Source organism: Solea senegalensis, linkage group LG3, assembly GCF_019176455.1.
Source record: "Solea senegalensis isolate Sse05_10M linkage group LG3, IFAPA_SoseM_1, whole genome shotgun sequence".
Classification (NCBI taxonomy): Eukaryota; Metazoa; Chordata; class Actinopteri; order Pleuronectiformes; family Soleidae; genus Solea; species Solea senegalensis.
This window is the reverse complement of record NC_058023.1, coordinates 32,688,958-32,708,623: the sequence shown is the minus strand read 5'-3', so window position 1 is coordinate 32,708,623 and position 19,666 is coordinate 32,688,958. Positions and strand designations below refer to the sequence as shown.

Below are 19,666 nucleotides of genomic sequence, written 5' to 3'. Positions count from 1 at the left end.
GCGTTTGTTTTGTTTGAACTGCTCCTTTGACCTTTGACCTGATGGAACAGGTAAAAAAAAAACATTTTTCACAGACAGAAACTTGTGTGTGTGTGTGAAACCACTGCACAACACAACACAACACGCTGCTTATATAACACACACAGAGCCTGTTTGTGTATGTGAGAGGATGAGGTGAAAAAATGTGTCGTCATCTACTTTCCCCACGTTACATAATAATTTGTTTTTCAAAATAAAATAAAATAAAATAAAATACTTCATTCATTTCATCAGTGACACACGGCGGCCATTTTGTCTCATGTGTGTTTTGGTCAAATCTTCGTCCAAAAACTGAAATTAACGTTTTAGTTTTTTTTAATGACGTTATATAAACTTTCTTTTTGAGATTCTATGTTGGAATGTTACTAAATATGACTAATGTATGTAAATACTTTATATTTAACACTTTTAATACTTTGTTATAAATACCACAGTCTTAGTAACGCAACAGAAAAGTACTTAAATTGCCAAAGAATCAAAACATTTAGATAAAAATGATGAAAAGTTTTCTTGCTACAAAAAATGATGTATGTAAAATGGAAAATGTGACTGAAAACAAAATATAAAATACATTTTATTAATTCCCTTACATTGACTTGTTAGCTTCTTGTTGCGGAAAAAAAAAAGTTCAAAATATAAAAATAAAAAAATTACAAAATAAAGATTTCCCTAAATTTCAAACCTTTAAATTTATTTTTTTTGATTTGCCTATTTATATATTTCCATGAGATAAAGTCATTTTTTTGGTGTATTTTATTTGTTTAAACGTATTTGTTTTGTGATGTAGATACGGCCCTGTTGTTTTTACAGCAGCGAGTGAACACAGGACGTGAGGAAATACTTACATTTGCTGCCTTGTAATTAAACCTGGACAAACGACCACGCCCTCCTCACACACACACACACACACAGATTCAGAGTGGTGAAAATCATCTCCGTGCTTTTATTGTGGTGGTTTCTGTCTCCGCCGTGAGTCGGGACACAAAGCCGTGATTTTCTTTTCTTCTGCAGGAAAAAGAAATGAGAAAAAAGCAACAAAAACACACAGCGTGGCAGCAGAAAAAACAACGTATACATTTCAACGTATATTTATCTATAATTACCACAGATAAAAACGGATACAGATAACAAAAACAAACTAAAGTGTCACCACGTCACACGACACTGACCCAAAACAAACTCACTTTCACTGAGCTGCGTTCCGGCTGTTGAAGGAACTCGGAATTTCCAAGGTCACGCTGCGTTCCATTCACAGCGCAAAAAAACCTATCTCGGGTTAGCCACCATTAGCGACGTTCCACATGGTATATTTCGCACACAAAAACATCGTAGCAACGTTAAAAATAAAATGGTACGACTGATTTACCATGAAACAAATGCGAGAAAAGTGCTTTAAGAGTTAAAAGTAGGAGTGCTTGTACGAGCGGCAGCCATCTTAGAATCCTCTTAAATTCCTGTATCACCTGAACTTGGTAATTCCGAGTTCGGAGTACAAATGGAATGCTTACACGAGAACAAACACCTTCATTTCGCAGTAAAATACAGATCATTTTTTAACTGTATTTACGCGTTGCTTTTTGGGGTGGGAATCACCGCAGAGACGCCACAATGCGATATTATCACATTATTGCGATATACTGGGCATTTGCTAAATCATATATTTTGATATACTCCACAATCTACTGGACTGAAACGTTTTTAAGATACTTGGGGTCTCAAATGCGATATAACATCACCACACAAAAGATTGCGATATTTCACTGTACTGAATTTTCCCGAGATACGTTTGTATCCACATTTTTCCCCCCCAACTTCTCAACTGGAATGCAGTGAACTCGGAGGGGACAACTTCCAATGTAAAGGAACGCAGCATAAATATTCAGTCTCAAACATGTGGTCCGTGGGCCACACGCGCCCACCCGATCAATCTCATGAGGCCCTAGAATGTTGTTCTTTGTCACTCCACAACAAAATAAACACTTTTATTAGGAAAATCTGAGAGTTATTGTTATAATATGCAACATCATGATGGAATATTGTGATATAATATCGCTCACTCCTTGTTTTCACTTGACCCGCCCCCTCCTGACCACAGAGAGCATGCACCCCCTCCTGACCACAGAGAGCATGCGCCCACTCCTGACCACAGGAGGCCGCGTTGGCCCCTGGGTCATGTGACTTTGAGACCCCTGGTTTAAATACCTCTTCAGTAACGTCCACTCAGTAAACTGAATCCTGCTGATTCAGAGTTATCGTGAGTAAGCGCCGTGCGTCGCTCACGACCCACTGCTCCAATTCTGTCTGGAGGCAAGCGCGACATTAGCTTAGCTTAGCATAACACAGAAAAAGGTGTGAATAGATACATTTTCATGCCGTCGTCTTTATAAAGATGGATCGTATATATCTGAGCAAATTAGCATATCCCATGATCCTCTGCTACCTTATGTTGTATATCTTCTCAAAAAAAGGGCAAATTATGAAAGTATAGGCAAATACATCTACAGGAAAATAAACGCCCTCTAAAATGAACAAATGTGTCTGTGCTAGCGGCCATTTGGAGACACGGACGTTCACAGTGACAAAATGGCCGCCATGCGGGACCTAAGAAAGGACAGACTTTGGTCACTTAACAAAAAACTTAGCTGATAATGTGTTGTCTTTATCTCTCTGCTGCCTCCATCACTAAGTTCAAATGTCTTATTTTGTAAAATTCTGGGTTTGAAATCCTTCGTTTGGAGTGTCCTCAGTGACACAAAGTGACCACACGAGGCAGCAGAGGACCAGCAGCTCCTGTGTCCCCACGAGCTAAAATCACTGATTTTCTCTATGTGGTTTGGTGTGGGAGAGTGAGTGGTTTACAAACTTCAGTTTCCTGTTGGAAAAGTCTGTCTCACAGTGAGATAAAGACGTGAACGTGTGACGTAGATATCGTAGAAGTCTTTTGTCAAGTTGCCTAAATCCGCTTTTTCTTACGTCCCTGCTGGCGGCCATATTGTCATTTAACGAGAAAGCCCACGCGTCTCAAAGTGGCCGCCAGGGCAGAGGGGTGCAGTTTCGATCACGTGTAAATCACTCAAACGCGTCTTCTCTCGTCTGACATTTTCCATCAATAATGAAAATAACCTCTAGGTGGCGCTGCAGTTAACAGACCACTCTGAATCAACACGTGTCTCCAGAACAGAATCGCCACGGCCATGTCTCAGACGTCAGCGTCTTCCTGCGCATCCCCGTGTGACGAGTCCGTAAAAATGTCATGTCTCCGCTGCAGCGCCCCCCTCTGTTCACACGTGACCGCACTCGCATGTTCCCAAGTCCAGAACACTAAGAGGAAAAGAAGAAATCTCTCGTTTGTCTCATGTTATCGTCGTTACTATTATTTTACTCCTGTTTTTTCTCCAACTGTTGTCACAGCGGGAGTTTGATCCGCTGACCCCGCCTACTTCCTGTCGCCATCAGTCTGCCGGTCAGGTGTTCAGTCGTCGTCGTAGTTGGTCCGAACAGTTGTTGTGGGTTTTTTTTTTGTGTCATCTCAGACAACAGACAAAAAAAAAAGGAAAAGAGAGCCGTCTTTCTGACCCTTGACCTCTGACCCCAGACTCCTGGTCGCGTCTCGTCCTCAGTGGCTTCGGCCGGGTCAGTGTGTGTGTTTTCTCTGTCCTGACATCTGGACTCGCTCCCTGGTTCAGACCGGTCTCCCCTCCGATCGTCTCTTCTCTCGCTCTTCTTCTTTCTCATTGGTTCAGTCGCTCGCTCTATTGCTCGCTCAACCCGGGACCCAGACTCCCATCAGCGTCTCCTGGAGGACAGAGCAGACATTTACTGTAGCAGCAGTAAAAGCAGCAGCAGCGCCGAGCCGAGTCCGTCCTAACAGCGCCATCCCAGCCGGCGGCAGACGACACCACACACAACTATTTACGATGTCACTGCGAATATCGGAAAAATACACCTGGAAATACTGGATAATTGTTAACGTAAACAATGTTAATATTCTCACAAAATTTTAAAACCCAAAAATGTAATGAAAAACAGGTCACAAACAATACAAAAAAATGAAAGAAATGTTACTTTACCAAAACAAAAACGTCACTTTGATAAATGTATTTATTTTTTGCTATCGTCACAAACAAAGTTACAAAAAAATGTTACAAAACGTTACAAAAAACCAACAACAAAACCAAACAAAAACCTGAAACAGGCTCCCAAACTGATTTTTATCGCCATGTGTGATCACGTGGTGTTTTGTCTGGTGACGGGATGCAAACCTTGAATCACGCGACGAATCACAGAAACATTTCCACCGCCCTGAAAAGTCTGTTCCGATATTTCAAAACCTGGTCTGGGACGTGAAATCTCGGCAACACGACGTAAACGTTTCTTTGTGTTTGTTGTGAACGCAGAATGTAGAAGAAACGCTACATCGCTGTGGATAACATCGCTGGAGCGACGCCAACTCCTTCAAACTTTATTTACAACTGCTTGTCGAGCTTTTAAAGAAAAATAACGACAAAAACTGAAAATAATAACAAGTTTATTAAAAGTGCAAAGCGGAAAAAAACACGATGGCGTTTCAGCGACTCAGTCGTCATCGTCTCGTTTCTCTGAATCTCTTCACTTTCATTTCCTCACTTTTCCTTTTTGTTTAAAGTAAGGATGGAATGATTTATCCATTATTTATCAATGACTAAATTAACTGTCAACAATTTAGACAAATGATTAATTGTGTTAGTGGGTTTCTTTTAACAATTAAAACAAGATTGTCTAATTTTTCAGCTTCTTAAATGTGAATATTTCCTGGTTTCTTTGCTCCATAAAACAAAGAAATCATTCAAACTGAATATTTTTGGGTTTGTGGACAAAAACAAGACGCTTGAGAACATCATCATTTACAGTTTTGATCAACATTTTACAACATTATCTGACATTTTCTGGACCAAAAGACATCAATTAATCGTGGAAATAACAGATGAATTTATTGTCGTTCAGTTTAAAGGTCGAGTGGACGGTGGGTCATGTGATCTCACCTTCCTCCGGTCTTGAAGATGAGGTCGGCGTTGGGAGCACCTTTGGGATGCTGGTATCGAGGCCGACGTTCCCGGTTGGTGTTGGCGGGAGCGGGACGCTGAGCGAGGGACTGCATCATCTCTGAGAAAACACACACACACACACACACAGATAAATGAACAAACGTGTCCATTGTGTGTTGTCAGACCCTCCTCGGTGGGTGTGTCCTACCCTGATAATCCTCTTGCTCCTGCCTCTCGTTGATGTCCAGTGTGAGTTTCTTCATCCTCATGCGCTCCTCCTGCTCCGCCTGCTGCTGGTTGAAGTGGTTTGCGGCCAAGTGAGACGACAGCGGCACGTTCAGGATTTTATACTGAGTCAATGATAACAGACACAACACAAGGTTTTGATTGGTCTCATATTATTTCTATTAGAAAAATAGAAATAAACAATATTTGCATATCCCATGTTCAAAAAAATATCACTGATTCTGACGTTTCCCTGCTGGCAGCCATGATCAGATCTTAGCCACTTAACAAAAGACTAACTGAATAAAATTTAGTCTACGATATCTTAAAAACATGTTCACGTCTTTATCTCACTGTTAGACACACTTTTCCAACAGGAAACTGAACTGAAACCACTCACTCTCCCACACCAAAGCCCATAGAGAAAATCAGTGATTTTAGCTCACGGGGACACAGGAGCTGCTGGTCTACTGCTGCCTCATGTGGTCACTTTGTGTCACTGGAGTAAAACTGAATGTAGGTTTTCAAAGGCCGAACTCGCATATTAACACATTTGAAATAACTGATGGAGGCAGCAGTGGATCAACAACTTCTGTGTGCTGTGATGTTAAAATCACTGTTTTTCTCTATGGGGTTTGGTGTGGGAGAGTGAGTGGTTTACAAAGTGACAAACCCAGTTTCCAGTGTCAGAACCTCATTCAGACACACTTTAAGGAACCTAAACTATTGATAATGATTTTATACTGTACAAAAGTCTCTAGAAAATATTCACACCTGATTATTTTTTTAATTTTTAAAAAGGCAAAACTGAGTAAGTAATTACAGCCCTGGGGCCTCAATCCAGCCCTGAGTCCAAGAACGTCCAACACTGTCACTAACACACACACACACACACGATGCTTTCATTCACAGCAGCATTGAATGCTTTGACAGCGCGTGTGTGTGTTTACAGAGAGAAAGGTCATTTCCCATCCACACACACACATACAAAGATGTTCTGTGTTTCTCTCCTGAATTCAGATGAATGTAGGAGTTTCCTTTTTTTTGGCAGCTGTCCTTTAAACAGAGAGAGAGCGCGAGGACGTGTGGACAGAAAACCTCAGAGCCCGCGCACACAGACGGACACACCCTACAGTACAAGAACCAGCCTCTGCCCTCTGACCACACATTCCACCACTCACTGTATGTACACACATACACACCCTTCTATGTTTCTGTGGACCCTTGTTAACATTGTGAATGTTCTCCAACAAAAAATCTGAAGTTTGTAGACCACTCACTCTCCCACACCAAACCCCATAGAGAAAATCAGTGATTTTAACATCACACACACACACACACACACACACACACACACAGACACAGACACACACAGACACACACACACACGAGTTGTTGATCCACTGCTGCCTCCATCACTAAGTTCAAATGTCTTATTTTGTCACTTCGGCATTTAAAATCCTACATTTGGATTAACTTTATTGACACAAAGTGACCCACAAGGCAGCAGTAGAGCAGCAGCTCCTGTGTTCCCGGAGGCTAAAATCACAGATTTTCTCTATGGGCTTTGGTGTGGGAGAGTGAGTGGTTTACAAACTTCAGTTTCCTGTTGGAAAAGTCTGTCTCACAGTGAAGTGGGCAGAGACGAGGAATTCGTAAATTCCGACTTCTGACGACAACTGGAACACACGCAAGTGTCAGTGTTGCATACAACCACACTTGTAAAAAAAACAAACCCTGAACTGTTCTTTTAACCTTTTAATAGGTCTTTCGAAGCAGAATGGACGTGCATGCACGTGCACACACGCATGTGCGTGCATGTGCGTGCATGCACGCGCACACACACACATACACACACACACACACACACACACACAGACACAGACAGAGAGAGCAGAGTCAATATTATTGCTGGGCTCCGTGTGTCAGATCATGTTTGCTCTCATTCACTCAGCAGAAAAATCAAACTACACTCTCTGTGTCTGTGTGTGTGTGCACTGATGTTTATTTCTGTGTGTGAACAAACGTCTGTGTTGTCTGAAGAACAGAGTCCGCGTCTCCATGGTGATGATCATGTCACCCTGACATGATCAGATCCGTCTGCTCGTGTGAGATTAGCTCGTTAACTTTTTACCTGCTGCTTGTTTCCTTTGCGCGTCAACATGACAAACTGCATGGTCTCGGAAATGTCCGACTCTGCGTCACCGAGGCATGACTGCCCTCCTCCTCCTCCTCCTCCTCCTCCTCCTCCTCTCTTCAGCTGACTCTTCAGCTGCAGAGGAATGGCCACGTCCAGCTGGTGAACCTTCACCGGCTCACCACTACGCTGCTGTACACACAGACACACATCAGTTTTGTGTAGTTTCTGTCATTTTTTTTAGCTTTTAAATGTAAATATTTTCTACTTTCTGTCATTTCTCAGCTTAAGTTTAATAACTGAAGCGTTTACTGGAGCCGCTTGTTTGTGCGTGTTCTATTTTTTCCGGATTACGAGGGCGACAGGAAGTCAGACACTCTTACAATATTAAAAGTGTTATTTTACAGAATAAAAGTTTGCTTCGGTCATCGTTTGGAGCCGCGATCGTAACTGAGACACAAACAGACTGTTGACATTTAAAGTTAGATTCCGCACAAACACTGTGTGGACTTTGGTCCCCAAGAAAGCGAGTGGACAAGAATGGGTGTGTGCGGTGTCCCCAGCATCTCAGAGCAGTGAAGTTGACATGAATTTTTAAACACAGAGCAGCATTTTTTTAATCATTTAAATCTGGTGACATGGTGAATGAGACATTCTCCTGTAATGAAGGGATGAATCCTGTCAGTGTTTGTACCTGCAGATTCTCCAGCATCATCTTATCCAGAGCCTGAATGAAGTCCTCGTCCTCGGCACAGGCCACGTGTTTCAGTCCACCGCCGCGGATCGTCACCTCCTGCACGCCAACACACACGTTTACACACACACACACACACACACAGCTCCTGCTCATTAAAGCAGTGTTTTTATTTAAAAAAAACAACTCACATTGTTCTCGTCATCGGTCTCGTTCTCTTTGTTGGAGTCGGTCAGATAGTCCGTGTTCTCCTCTTCCTCTTCCTCTCTCTCCTCTTCCTCGTTCTCTGAGCCCTCCTGGAGCAGAAAAACAAAAACAAAAACAAAAACATGACTCAGCTTTTTTTTTAAACCAACCTGAGATTAAAGATTAAACTAGTTTCATATCAAAAACATCTTCATTTATGAAAATAATCGTTATATAATCTTTATTTCCTCTTCTCCGTCGCAAACAACAACGTGGTGCAGCGTCCGCTGATCACGTGACGGACAGGCGGGGGGCACCGCATGAGGGGGAAGTTTTGCGGAGCGAGGTCGGCACAAACAAAAACAGAAACAGGAAGTCGACTCACGTCCTCTTCCTGCTCGTTCATCTCGCTCTCGTTGCCCGACTGCTCCTCGGTCTCGGCGCCGCCCTCCTCGTCGTCGTCGTCCTCCTCCTCGTCCATCGCCTCGCCTTCGCTCATGGCGCTGGAGCGTCCGTCCCTCTCCATCGCCATCCCTTCACAGAGAAAAACAAACAAAAACAAAACAGGTGAACAATGATGACGTCATCGTACAGTAAAAACATCTCTGAAACAAAAGCTTTAAATAACGTCGTCGTGTCATGACTGTGTTTGTGTCTCATCATCATCATCATCATCATCATCGAAACCAATCATGAAACATGATTATGTAAATGAGGCGGGGCGGGGCTTAGAGTTGACGATCAGGCTGAGTGTGTGACTCAGCGACTGAGGAATGAACTGATCCCGGTCAAACAATGACTCGACTGTTTGACTCTGAGCAACTCGTCCATCACTGTCGCCAATCACTCTCTCCTCTGCGCACACGCACACAGTGTGGAAAATAACTGAGCGCTGCACTAACACACAGTTGAAGTACTTGTACTCCAGTTTACTGCTTTATGATTCTGCTCTACTTCACTTACAGGGCTGTGGAGTTAATGACTTAGGAGACATCAGTATCTGTTTATACTCGAGTTTGTGATATTATTACCTGTTAACAGTCAAGTTTGTGATATTATTACCTGAAAATACTCGAGTTTGTGATATTATTACCTGTAAATACTCAGGTTTGTGATATTATTACCTGTAAATATTCAAGTTTGTGATATTATTACCTGTAAACAGTCAAGTTTGTGATATTATTACCTGTAAATACTCGAGTTTGTGATATTATTACCTGTAAATATTCAAGTTTGTGATATTATTACCTGTAAATATTCAAGTTTGTGATATTATTACCTGAAAATACTCAAGTTTGTGATATTATTACCTGTAAACAGTCAAGTTTGTGATATTATTACCTGTAAATACTCGATATTACCTGTAAATATTCAAGTTTGTGATATTATTACCTGTAAATATTCAAGTTTGTGATATTATTACCTGTAAATACTCAAGTTTGTGATATTATTACCTGTAAACAGTCAAGTTTGTGATATTATTACCTGTAAATACTCGAATTTGTGATATTATTACCTGTAAATATTCAAGTTTGTGATATTATTACCCGTTTATGATATTATTACATGTACATACACAACAGAGTTTTTTTTGTCATATCTCATACTCTATCTTTGCGTTTTTGTCCACTTCTTCCATTTTTATATCCAATGTTAAAATCTTAAAATCCAATATTTATCAAACAACACTTTTTAAGAAGCAAATAAATATCGATTTAATCATTTAAAACTATTTTATCATTTGAAAATACTCTTGTTCTTGGTGCCGTGGTTTTGTTGCTTGAGGGCGGGGCCTCAGGAAGCTGCCTACTGATCGGCTACTGAGTTTTGGACCAGAAGTCGTCACAGACTTGGAACTCGTTCCCCGACTTTTCCCCGTCGACATCCGACAAAATCACTGTAAACGTAAATATCTAACGTTACCACGTATCTGACAAACGTTAGATATTTGATTTGACATGTGATGTCAGGACGCGAAACACGATGACTGATTTGTGACGATGATGATTAGAGATCTAGAGCTGCAACTAACGATTATTTTCATAATCGATTTATCTGTAGATTATTTCCTTGATTAATCAATTTCATTGTTTGGTCCATGAAATATCAGAAAACCTTAAAAAATGTTGATTGGTGTTTGTCAAACTTGGAAATGATGATGTTCTCAAATGACTTGTTTTGTCCACAAACCAAAAATGATTCACTTTTAATGGTTTCTTTGAGCAAAGAAATGAAGAAAATACTCACATTTAAGAAGCTTAAACAATCGGAAATCTTGTTTTAATTATGAAAATAAGCTTCAAACGATTATATATCGATGATCAAAATAGTTGTTGATTAATTTAGTAATCGGTTAATAATTCATTAATAATTTAGTAATCGATCAATTGTTTCAGCTCTACAGATATCAAATAACAGCGTTTATGTCGCAACACAAGGACAAAAACTGCAGAACTAATTATATTATAGTTTGACATTTTTTATCTCATAACTGTGACTTCTTAGCTCATCTCTTGGACTTCTTCTTTAGACTGTTTCACTTCATAAGTATAACTTTTTGCTCCTATTTCAATGTTTTAATCCTTTGTTATTACATATTTTGACTTTGTAATGTCGTATGTAAATTATTTTACCTTATAATCGTGGCATTTTAGATCATATTTTGACATATAAGATCAAATGTTGTGCTCTTTAATTACAAATTCTCGACTTTTTACCTCAAGTGTGACTTTTTTTTATCTCATATCTTAAGACTTTTGACGTTTTAGCTTCTTTGACTTTTCAAGCTCAAGTTTTGGATTTTATCTCACGTTTTGAAATTCTATCTCATCCTTTCAACTTTTTTTTTTTATCTCTGATGTTGTGACTTTTAATCTTATTTTGACTTTATCTCATACATTTTCATTCAATGGCAGATCTTCCAAAGAACAAAAAACAACATTTCTGATCTGAATCTAAAATTACACACAAAGAAATAATCCACGCCCTCTGTGATGATGTGTGTGTGTGTGTGTGTGTTTAGAAAGAGACAAAAACCTGTCAGACAGATAAAACAGAGACGAGTGATGCAGCGCAGTCGTCCACCTACACCGTCAGGAATGTCACTCAGCCGGGACGACGGACTCGGAGCAGGTGGACTGGAGAGACAGGCTGCTGCTGCTGCTGCTGCTGCTCACTCACTTCCTCCAAACGGGGAGGTTATTATGTGTCACACACGCAGTGGCGTGCACAGACTTTTTGAAGGGCGGGGGCGAAGACTGTCACTGAAGACCGAAGACTCGGCACTAAGCTCTGCATGTTCTTGAGGGCACTTTCGACGATGTTTATATGTTATACAAATGGCACATCATATAGCCTTAAAACTGACTCACGAGGCAGACTACTCAAGTTAGTTTGTAGTTAGGATCAGCATCCACGAGAACTGTGAAGATGCAAGTATTCATATACAAAGGAAATAAAACCCTGGGGGGTCTGGTGCTCCTCTCCCAGAACATTTGCAATTAAGTGGATTCTAGTGCATTTTAACACCATATTAGCACCAGATAATCCTGGTTCTGTGAGATAGAGGTTTATAGTATTTCTTTGTCTTAATCATCTTCTGGAGTTTAGTGTGGGTTTTTATCACCCAAGAGGGCAGTTTAGTGTGTTTGGCCAATGAGGAGGGCAGTTAAACACACCTTTTTGCCACCCAACCAAGAGGACACTTTAGCACACATTTTTGCCTCCCAAGAGGGCACTTTAGCACGCATTTTTGCATGGGGGCAGTTTAGTGTGTTTTGCCAACCAAGAGGGGACTTCAGCGCACATTTTCCAACAATTGCCCCCCCTCCGTGCACACACACACACACACTGGAAGAGGAGGAGTGTGTGCGTGTGTGTGCGTGTGGTTCTTACCCAGCTTGACGAGCAGCTCCCTCTCCAGGTCGGTGACCTGCCTCGTGGCCTCGTCCAGGGAGCAGCACAGCCTCATTTTGGGCCGCAGCAGCTCCAGAGTGTCGCTGATCATGTAGTCGATGTCGATGGGGAACGGGTGATCTTTGGTCCACACGTCCACGCTCTTCTTCCACCAGATGTAACGCTGCGTACACACGTGCACACACACACACATGCACACACACAGCACACACACACACACACACACACACACATCCGTGAGCCAAACGACAGCAACGAGGCCATCACTGCTGCACAAATACATCAATAAATCAACTCACAGAGCCATAAAAAAAACTATTTGGCAGCTCTTATGATACTTAAAATACTGCTTGATTCATCATTAAGGAAAGAAAATGCTCTTGCTAGTTTCAGGAGTGCAACAATTTGATTATTTTCTATCATTTTTCTCTTTTTTACACAATAATTAACTGAATATCACACACGAGGACCTGAGACAAGACAAACAATTGATTATTTGTGTAAGTAAGACAAACTACTTGATTGTGAAATCAATTACAGAGTTAGAGACCAAAGAGGCATAAAAGAGAGTAAGGAGAACATATAAAGTTAGCAGCAAAATAAATAAATGCATAAATCTCTGTCTGGGTAACAAGAAGCATCACAATATAAAAAGTATTTGTTTACTTAATTTATCAACTGATTTTTCCTTTCTGGATTAAGACGTTATTTAAAATATTATTTATCCTTAAATCTGACACAGTTTTCCCACTGAAAAAAAATCAATATCAACAACAACCAGTTCATCAAAACACAACAGCCATGCAACGTCGCCCCCCTGCAGGCGCACATTAACATGCTGTTTCTGCTTCTTTTTCCCCTTATTATTATCTTTCAGTAATATCCTCATTTTCTTTCATTCCCTGTCATTTTATGCACCAAACAAGAAAATAATCACCGGATGAACAGACGGTGAACACAGCTGGATGCAGTGATGATGGTGTGTGTGTGTGTGTGTGTGTGTGAGCGGGACAGACCTGGAAGTAAATGAGGAAACAGTCAAGCTTCCTCTTGCTGGAGCCGCGGTCAAAGTACTGCCCACAGGTGTCGAGCAGCGTGCAGACCAGGCGGAGGCGGAACAGGTGCTCCGGCGGGTCCAGGGGACTCGGGCTGCCGTCCTGGTTCACGCCGAACGAGATGAAGGAGAAGAGGGTGCGGAAGATGACGGCCGACTCCACCATGCGGTAGTTGTAGAGCTCGCCCAGGAACTTGGCGCTGCTGATGCGCCGTTGGTTGAACTTGGGCTGATTTACCTGAGGACGGAGGAAACAGTGACGTTCAGCGATGAGGGAATTATTCCTGACTGTAAAATGTAGTTTTTTTGGTTTTTTTGGATTAAAGGCAAAGTTCAGGTTTTATGAAGTGTGTTTGTACGAGGTGCCGACATTTGACTGAAAAAATCTGTCAGTTTAAGTCTATGATAATGTTAAGAACGTGTTTCCAACAGGACACTGAAGTTTGTAAACCACTCACTCGCCCACACCAAACCCCATAGAGAAAATCAGTCTGTAAAAGTGTGTCTCACAGTGAGATAAAGACGTGAACACGTTCTTAAAGACATCGCACAGTTAAACTAACAGGTTAGTCTTTGTGCTGAGCTGCTGGAACCTGTTTTTCGCTTGTATCTCCATGTGTCAGTCTCTCATCAACAAAGCTGAACTATAATCCTCACCTCCATGCCCAGCCGGATGTCCTCCAGGACCCCGTCCACCACGTGGATGCCCACGTCCTCCTGGTAGGCCACCAGGCCGGCCAGCAGGTTGGCCACGCAGTGGATGCTGTTGTACTTGACATTCCAGATGTTGACCATGCAGCAGATGAGGTAGCCCTTGACCTCGGGGTCCTGCCATGGCAGCTTCCTCATTTGCCTCAGCACCTTCTCCGTGGTGACCTTGGACAGGTCCTTGTAGAGGAGCTTGCGGATGTATTCCTGCAGCGGCGGCCGCCTCTTCCTCACCGTCTTCTCCATGGGCGGAGGGTTGCAGTAGTAGTAGGCGTTCTCCACCATGGTCACGTAGCGGGCGTCCAGATGCTGCGCCTGCTTTTTGCGCATCATTTGCTCCTGAAACGCAAAATAACTTTTTACTTCATAAGTATGACTATTTATGACAATTGTTTTTAAAAAAGCACAGTTATCTTTTTATGCAACATGGTGACTTTTGTTTGTGTGTGCGTGTGTGAGGCGTTCACTGACCAGCAGGACGCTGGTTCTCAGGTGAGAGTCGGGGGATCTGAAGAGGAAGCGGCCGCAGGTTTCCAGCAGAGTGCAGGCCATCTCTATGTGGTGGTGAGTGAAGTCAGAGAGCAGCATCTGTTCACACACACAGAGTTATGATCAGCTCGTAAACTCACGCCGCCTCAGATCAGCTGACTGTCTCTCTCTCTCTCTCACCTTCAGACAGTGAAGCGTGTCTGTTTTGGAGAACATCTTGAACTTGGCCAGTTCCCCGATGAATCGGACCGTTTTGTTTTTGGTCTCGATGTTGATCTGATCTTTCTTACGGATCTAAAAAAAAAACACAAACACGGAGGATTCAGATATGGAACTCTCAAACTCACACAGTCAAGAGACCATCTTCATTATGTTATTACTTTTGATTTCTACTATTTTTTTTTCTAGATTAAATGTAAAAAAAAACCTGATTCTCTGATTATTTTCGTACATATTGACTTATTTCTTAGTTTTCTCCTTTACTTTGTCTCTTTCTTTAAAGGCGGGATACAAGCCGATACATTTCACACATTTTGTTTTGTGTGTTTTACCACTTTTTTAAAGTCTTTTCATGAAACTCTCGTCTTTTATTCATAACCAGGACGTGAGTTCTTCTACATATTCAGTCCCCAAAATATAGAGGACGTAAAAATCAACACTAAACCAGGGATCACGAGAATATTCAACAATAAACCGCGACTGAGTAAAACCAAGGACGTCCGTTTTTAGCTTAATTTCCAGCTGTGAGGAGAATTCTGACCACATAATGTTCAAATGTTGGGATTTTTGGTGTCAGTTTATTACTATTAATATTATTATTATTATTATTATTATTATAATAATTCATCAAACCCGACAGCAGGGGGCGTACATGAAACCTGAAGTCTCCCTTCAGCATGGAGCAAAGGTCCTCAGCCACATCCGACATGCACGGATGAAGAGTCGCCACCAGGCGAGAGTAGAAGGGAAGGAGATCCAACCTGATAGGAAAGGGAAGATGAAGAGTCACACCATCAACAACACTGACAGCGCCACCTGCTGGTGTTTGGGGGTCATGTTTTGAACCAGAAAAAAACAAGAAAGGGAGCAAAACAACTTTCTGGACTATTTTGTCCTCCATAGGTGGTTCACTGGAGATTTAACAACACCGGGGACATAAAGACAGACCTTTCACCTCATCACAACCATTTCATCAATTCAAATATTGATTAATGCTGCTGTAACAATGACTAAGAGGCCTTTCACACACAGACATGATCGTAAAACAGGTGCGGCTGGAGCTGAGCTGCACCTACGACAGCAAATATCAGCCGGAATCAGTATGTTGCTGGTCAAATGTAAAAATGATTTGATTCATGGCCATAAAAAAAGTAAGGATTGGAGTCGTGAAGTCACACAAGTCGGAATATTTTAACTTTTAATGCAACAACATGTCGCTGAGTGCAAGAAAAGAAAAACTATTTCTCAGTGTAATCAACTCTAAAGCGCTTTTCTGTCCCTGTTTACAGCAGCGGAGCTTTACCTCTGCCGGGGCACGGTGAAAAGTGCTCGCACCAGCTTCCTCCTGTTGGACTTGGTGTTCATGTTCATGCAGAAGTCCATGGCTGCCTGTGGGAGGACGCACGGGAACTCAGAGACATCGCAAAATACACAGACATCAGGTGAAAGGTCATGTGTTTTTTGTCCTCACCTTGTCGATAAGGTCTCTGTTGACACAGTTGGGGAGCTGCTGGATGAACGCGTCCACGATGAGCTTCAGGTGGGATGTCGTGTTTGTCTCCTCCTCCTCTTGTTCTGCTAACACACAAACGTGACGTAAGGTACGCACTTGAACGCCAACTCTTTAGGCGGGCGTTCATTTTCAGGGATTACGTCGCGTACCTTGCTCGTCCAGCAGTTTCTTGGCCAGCTCTTCGTTCTCCACCTCGTCCGCTCCCTCCAGCTCCAGAGGCTCGTCTGTGATGTCCAGAGCTTCCAGCTCCAGCTCCAGCTCCTCCGCGGTGCTGCTCGTTTCCTTCCCTTCTTTACCGTCTGGACCAGACAGAGACAGCAGCTCAGTCACAGTCAACCTTCAGCACTTCTCCATCCGTGTGTGGACCGGTTTGCGGTCTTACCTTTGGCGTCATCCTTCTCTTTGCCCTGGCCGCTCTTCTCGTTGTCCTTGAAGAGGATGGCCGGGACGAAGGCCTTCAAGTCCACCATGTTTTCGTAGAAGTTGCGAGCGTCCTCGTCCTCCCAGATCCCTCCTTCCAGGTCGTACTCGCCGGGTTTACCGGGAGTGAAGATGTCGATGCCGGGGCCGTGTTCTGTGAGAGCAGAGGGAAAAAAAAATCTCCATTAAAAGAGCGTTTTCATTTAAGTCATATAATAAAAAGAAGAGGAGACACACCCTCCTGCACAGTCTTGTCCTGAGGCAGCTCCGGCATGTTTTCATCCAGCAGATCAGCCAGAGACTGAGTGTTTGCCAACAGCTTCTGATAAGAAGTGGCAAACTCTTCATACTGTTTGTGTCGATCCTCACTCAGCTCTCCTTTAGAGTGAAGGATACGCCTGGAGACGAGAAATGTTATGAAGTACAGGTCCTTACATATCGACAGCTGTGTTTTGTTGGTATGAAAAGTGCTTTATAAATAAAGATTTCATTGATTGATTAATCAAAACCAGCGGAATTTATGTAAGTTTAAGTCATCACAGCTGAGTTAAGTGTCAGTACCTACAGTCACGACTTCACAACAACACAAAAAACCCCTTTAAGAGGTTGTTTTGAACAGTGACGATGATCCTGACCTCTGTGTGTGGTCAGGATGAACTCACCTGTTCTGCCTCTCGATGTTCTGCAGCTCTCTGTGGTCCTTCTTCAGGTGTTTGGTGAGGGAGGTGAAATACTCCCTCAGAAGGTTCTGGAAGGGCTGCTGCTTCTCGCTGCTGATGATCTCGCTCGGGGGGAACGTCAGGCCGAACTTCTCTGCGGCCACTTTGACCCTGCGCGGCACCAGCCCGGCAATGTCATCCCCACAGTGTTTGCAGAAGCTGATCACCACCGACACGTGCGTGTGCGTCTCGCGGTCCGTGTTGATGATGTTCTTCAGCTGCTCGTAAATGAGCGACAGACCCTCTTTGTCCGTGAAGAGGCCGACGATAGTGAGCTCCGCGATGAAGCGCAGGTCCGTGCGCAGTTTGCTCACGTTGGGCGCTTTCTCCTCCTTCCTGGCCTCAAAGTGCTTCTTCCAGGCCTGCAACAGCAGCGGGGCGAACTCGGCGTAGCGCTGGTGGAAGAGCGAGCACAGGTGGACGGCGCAGCCCACGTCGGAGATCTTCAGCTTGGCCTCCACCACGGAGCTGACGGCCTCGCCGATGTACTTGCTGAGGTTGAGCGAGGAGAAGTCGTTGGAGAGCGAGTCGCGCTGCTGCTCGGTGAGCGTCCGCAGCTTCTTGACAAAGGCGGTGTTCTTCTTCAGGCTGGAGTCCAGGCGGCTGAAGAAGGCCTCCTCGGGCCGGGCCTCGTGGGCGTTCTGGTTCTTGCTGCGGAGCTCCTTCCTGCCGTGATGACGCTCCCAGGCTTCCTGGTGCAGCTGATGCCCCTCCTCCTTCTCCCTGAAGACGTGAGGCGAAATAAAGAAAGAAACATGATCACAAACTCGAGCATCTGCAGATAATGACATGTTTATTGATTATTAAGAAAACATCAAAGTTCAGCATCACTCACTTGAGAAGAGCCGCCTCCTCCTCACGTTGCCTTTTGGCCTCATCCTCTTGAAGTTTCCTCTCCTGCTCCTCCTGCAGCCTCTTCTCCTCCTCCTCCTTCTTCTTCTGCTCCTCCTCGGCTTTCTGTTTTTCCTCCTCCTTCTTCCTGCGCTCTTTCTCCTCTTTCTTCTTCTTCTCCTCCTCCAGTCTCTTCCTCTTTTCCTCCTTACTGCTGCTGCCATCTTTTTTGCTCATCTTGGCCTCGTCTTTGCTTTTGTCCCGGGCGGACGCCACTCTTCTCTCGCCGTCTCTGTCCTTGTCTTTCTCCTTGTTGCTGAAGGAGCCAACTTCTTTTTCGTCCATGTTTACTGAGCGCTTGCGTTCAGCAGGCATTCTGAAAATGGTGAAATACACCAAATATTATACATTACATATAGTGAATACAGAAAATACATGGAATACACAAAATTAGATGTATGAAAGTCACTTTGTTTTAATGTTATTTTGCCAGGTGCAAGATTCTAAAAAGTCATCATAATAAAAAAGTATTAAAAAAAACAGCAAAAGATACTGTTTGACAGGAGAGTTCATATTTTATATCTAATGTTGCAGAGCGACCTCTCAGTGGCTCTTCACTGATTTAATCAAAATTGATGATGATGATGATATTTCCAGAATCCTGTGCACATTTATCTGTCTATAACTTAAAGAATTGTGTCGTTCAACTACATTTTAACCCTTAAAAACACCACTTTATCCGTTAACTGCCACTAAAATCCAAAACTAACCACATAATATAAATAGTGAATTTTAAATTAGACTTTTTGTCCACTGTGAACATCAGTTTGACAAACCCACGCAGCAGCGACAGCTCGTTAGCCACATAGCTTAGTCCAGCTACCTTGTTTAGCAACGAAACGTTACCTTTTTCACAATATCAGTGACATTTCTGACGTTAAACGTTTGCTTTAGCAGTTAAACGACCCGTGTGACTCGACATTACAACACTTAAATGTTTTAAATGTGTCAAAAAACAACAACACGTTAGCCTTAGCAAACTAACGCCTTTAGCTCAGGCCACTTGAATGGACGCTGTGAAAAATACGATGTAAACAAACGTTTCAGCGGCGTCAAACTCACAATTAGCGGGGAAATAATCATGGAAATATAAAACATAAGTTACATTTTTTATAATATGTGTGTATAATACTTTAATTTTTAATTTTAAGTTAAACGGGAAAAATCTTTACCTGCTGCAGCTAACTGTCGCAAAACAAACATCGGTCACTGTCGTCGGTTTCCGTGAAGCGAACAAGGACCCGTGCATGGCGCCAAATACGACGCCTGACTAAAAAAACAACTATTATAGTTTCAATAGGTGCAATAAATAAAATCTAATAAAAACAAATCTTATTTTACACATAAAGTTAAGAATTATTTTTAACTTATTTTTATTATTCTAAATTTAGTTTATTTGCAGACTTTGCCTTTATGTGACTTCCTTTTATCTT

The 19,666-nt window shown here is 42.7% G+C and overlaps 1 protein-coding gene across 6 annotated transcripts; it reads right to left on the bottom strand.

Annotated features, from left to right (window-relative positions):
* Window positions 1-952: 952 nt before the first annotated feature.
* Window positions 953-19,455, bottom strand: upf2 (UPF2 regulator of nonsense mediated mRNA decay). 6 transcript variants are annotated; one of them, XM_044021668.1, is made up of 21 exons: window positions 19,406-19,455; window positions 18,178-18,549; window positions 17,286-18,065; window positions 16,861-17,021; window positions 16,586-16,777; window positions 16,353-16,502; window positions 16,162-16,268; window positions 15,994-16,079; window positions 15,343-15,451; window positions 14,652-14,765; window positions 14,454-14,570; window positions 13,932-14,321; window positions 13,237-13,512; window positions 12,200-12,383; window positions 8,691-8,839; window positions 8,311-8,415; window positions 8,120-8,218; window positions 7,423-7,617; window positions 5,272-5,413; window positions 5,061-5,181; window positions 953-3,835 (listed from the first exon to the last, which is right to left on the bottom strand). In XM_044021668.1, exons 2-21 carry the CDS (start codon window positions 18,546-18,548, stop codon window positions 3,826-3,828), a joined length of 3,858 nt encoding a protein of 1,285 aa, XP_043877603.1. In that variant the 5' UTR covers window position 18,549; window positions 19,406-19,455; the 3' UTR covers window positions 953-3,825. The 6 variants fall into 6 exon arrangements, with proteins under 6 accessions (XP_043877603.1, XP_043877605.1, XP_043877606.1 ...); XM_044021670.1 differs by having other exon boundaries at window positions 953-3,832; XM_044021671.1 differs by having other exon boundaries at window positions 7,423-7,614.
* Window positions 19,456-19,666: the final 211 nt, after the last annotated feature.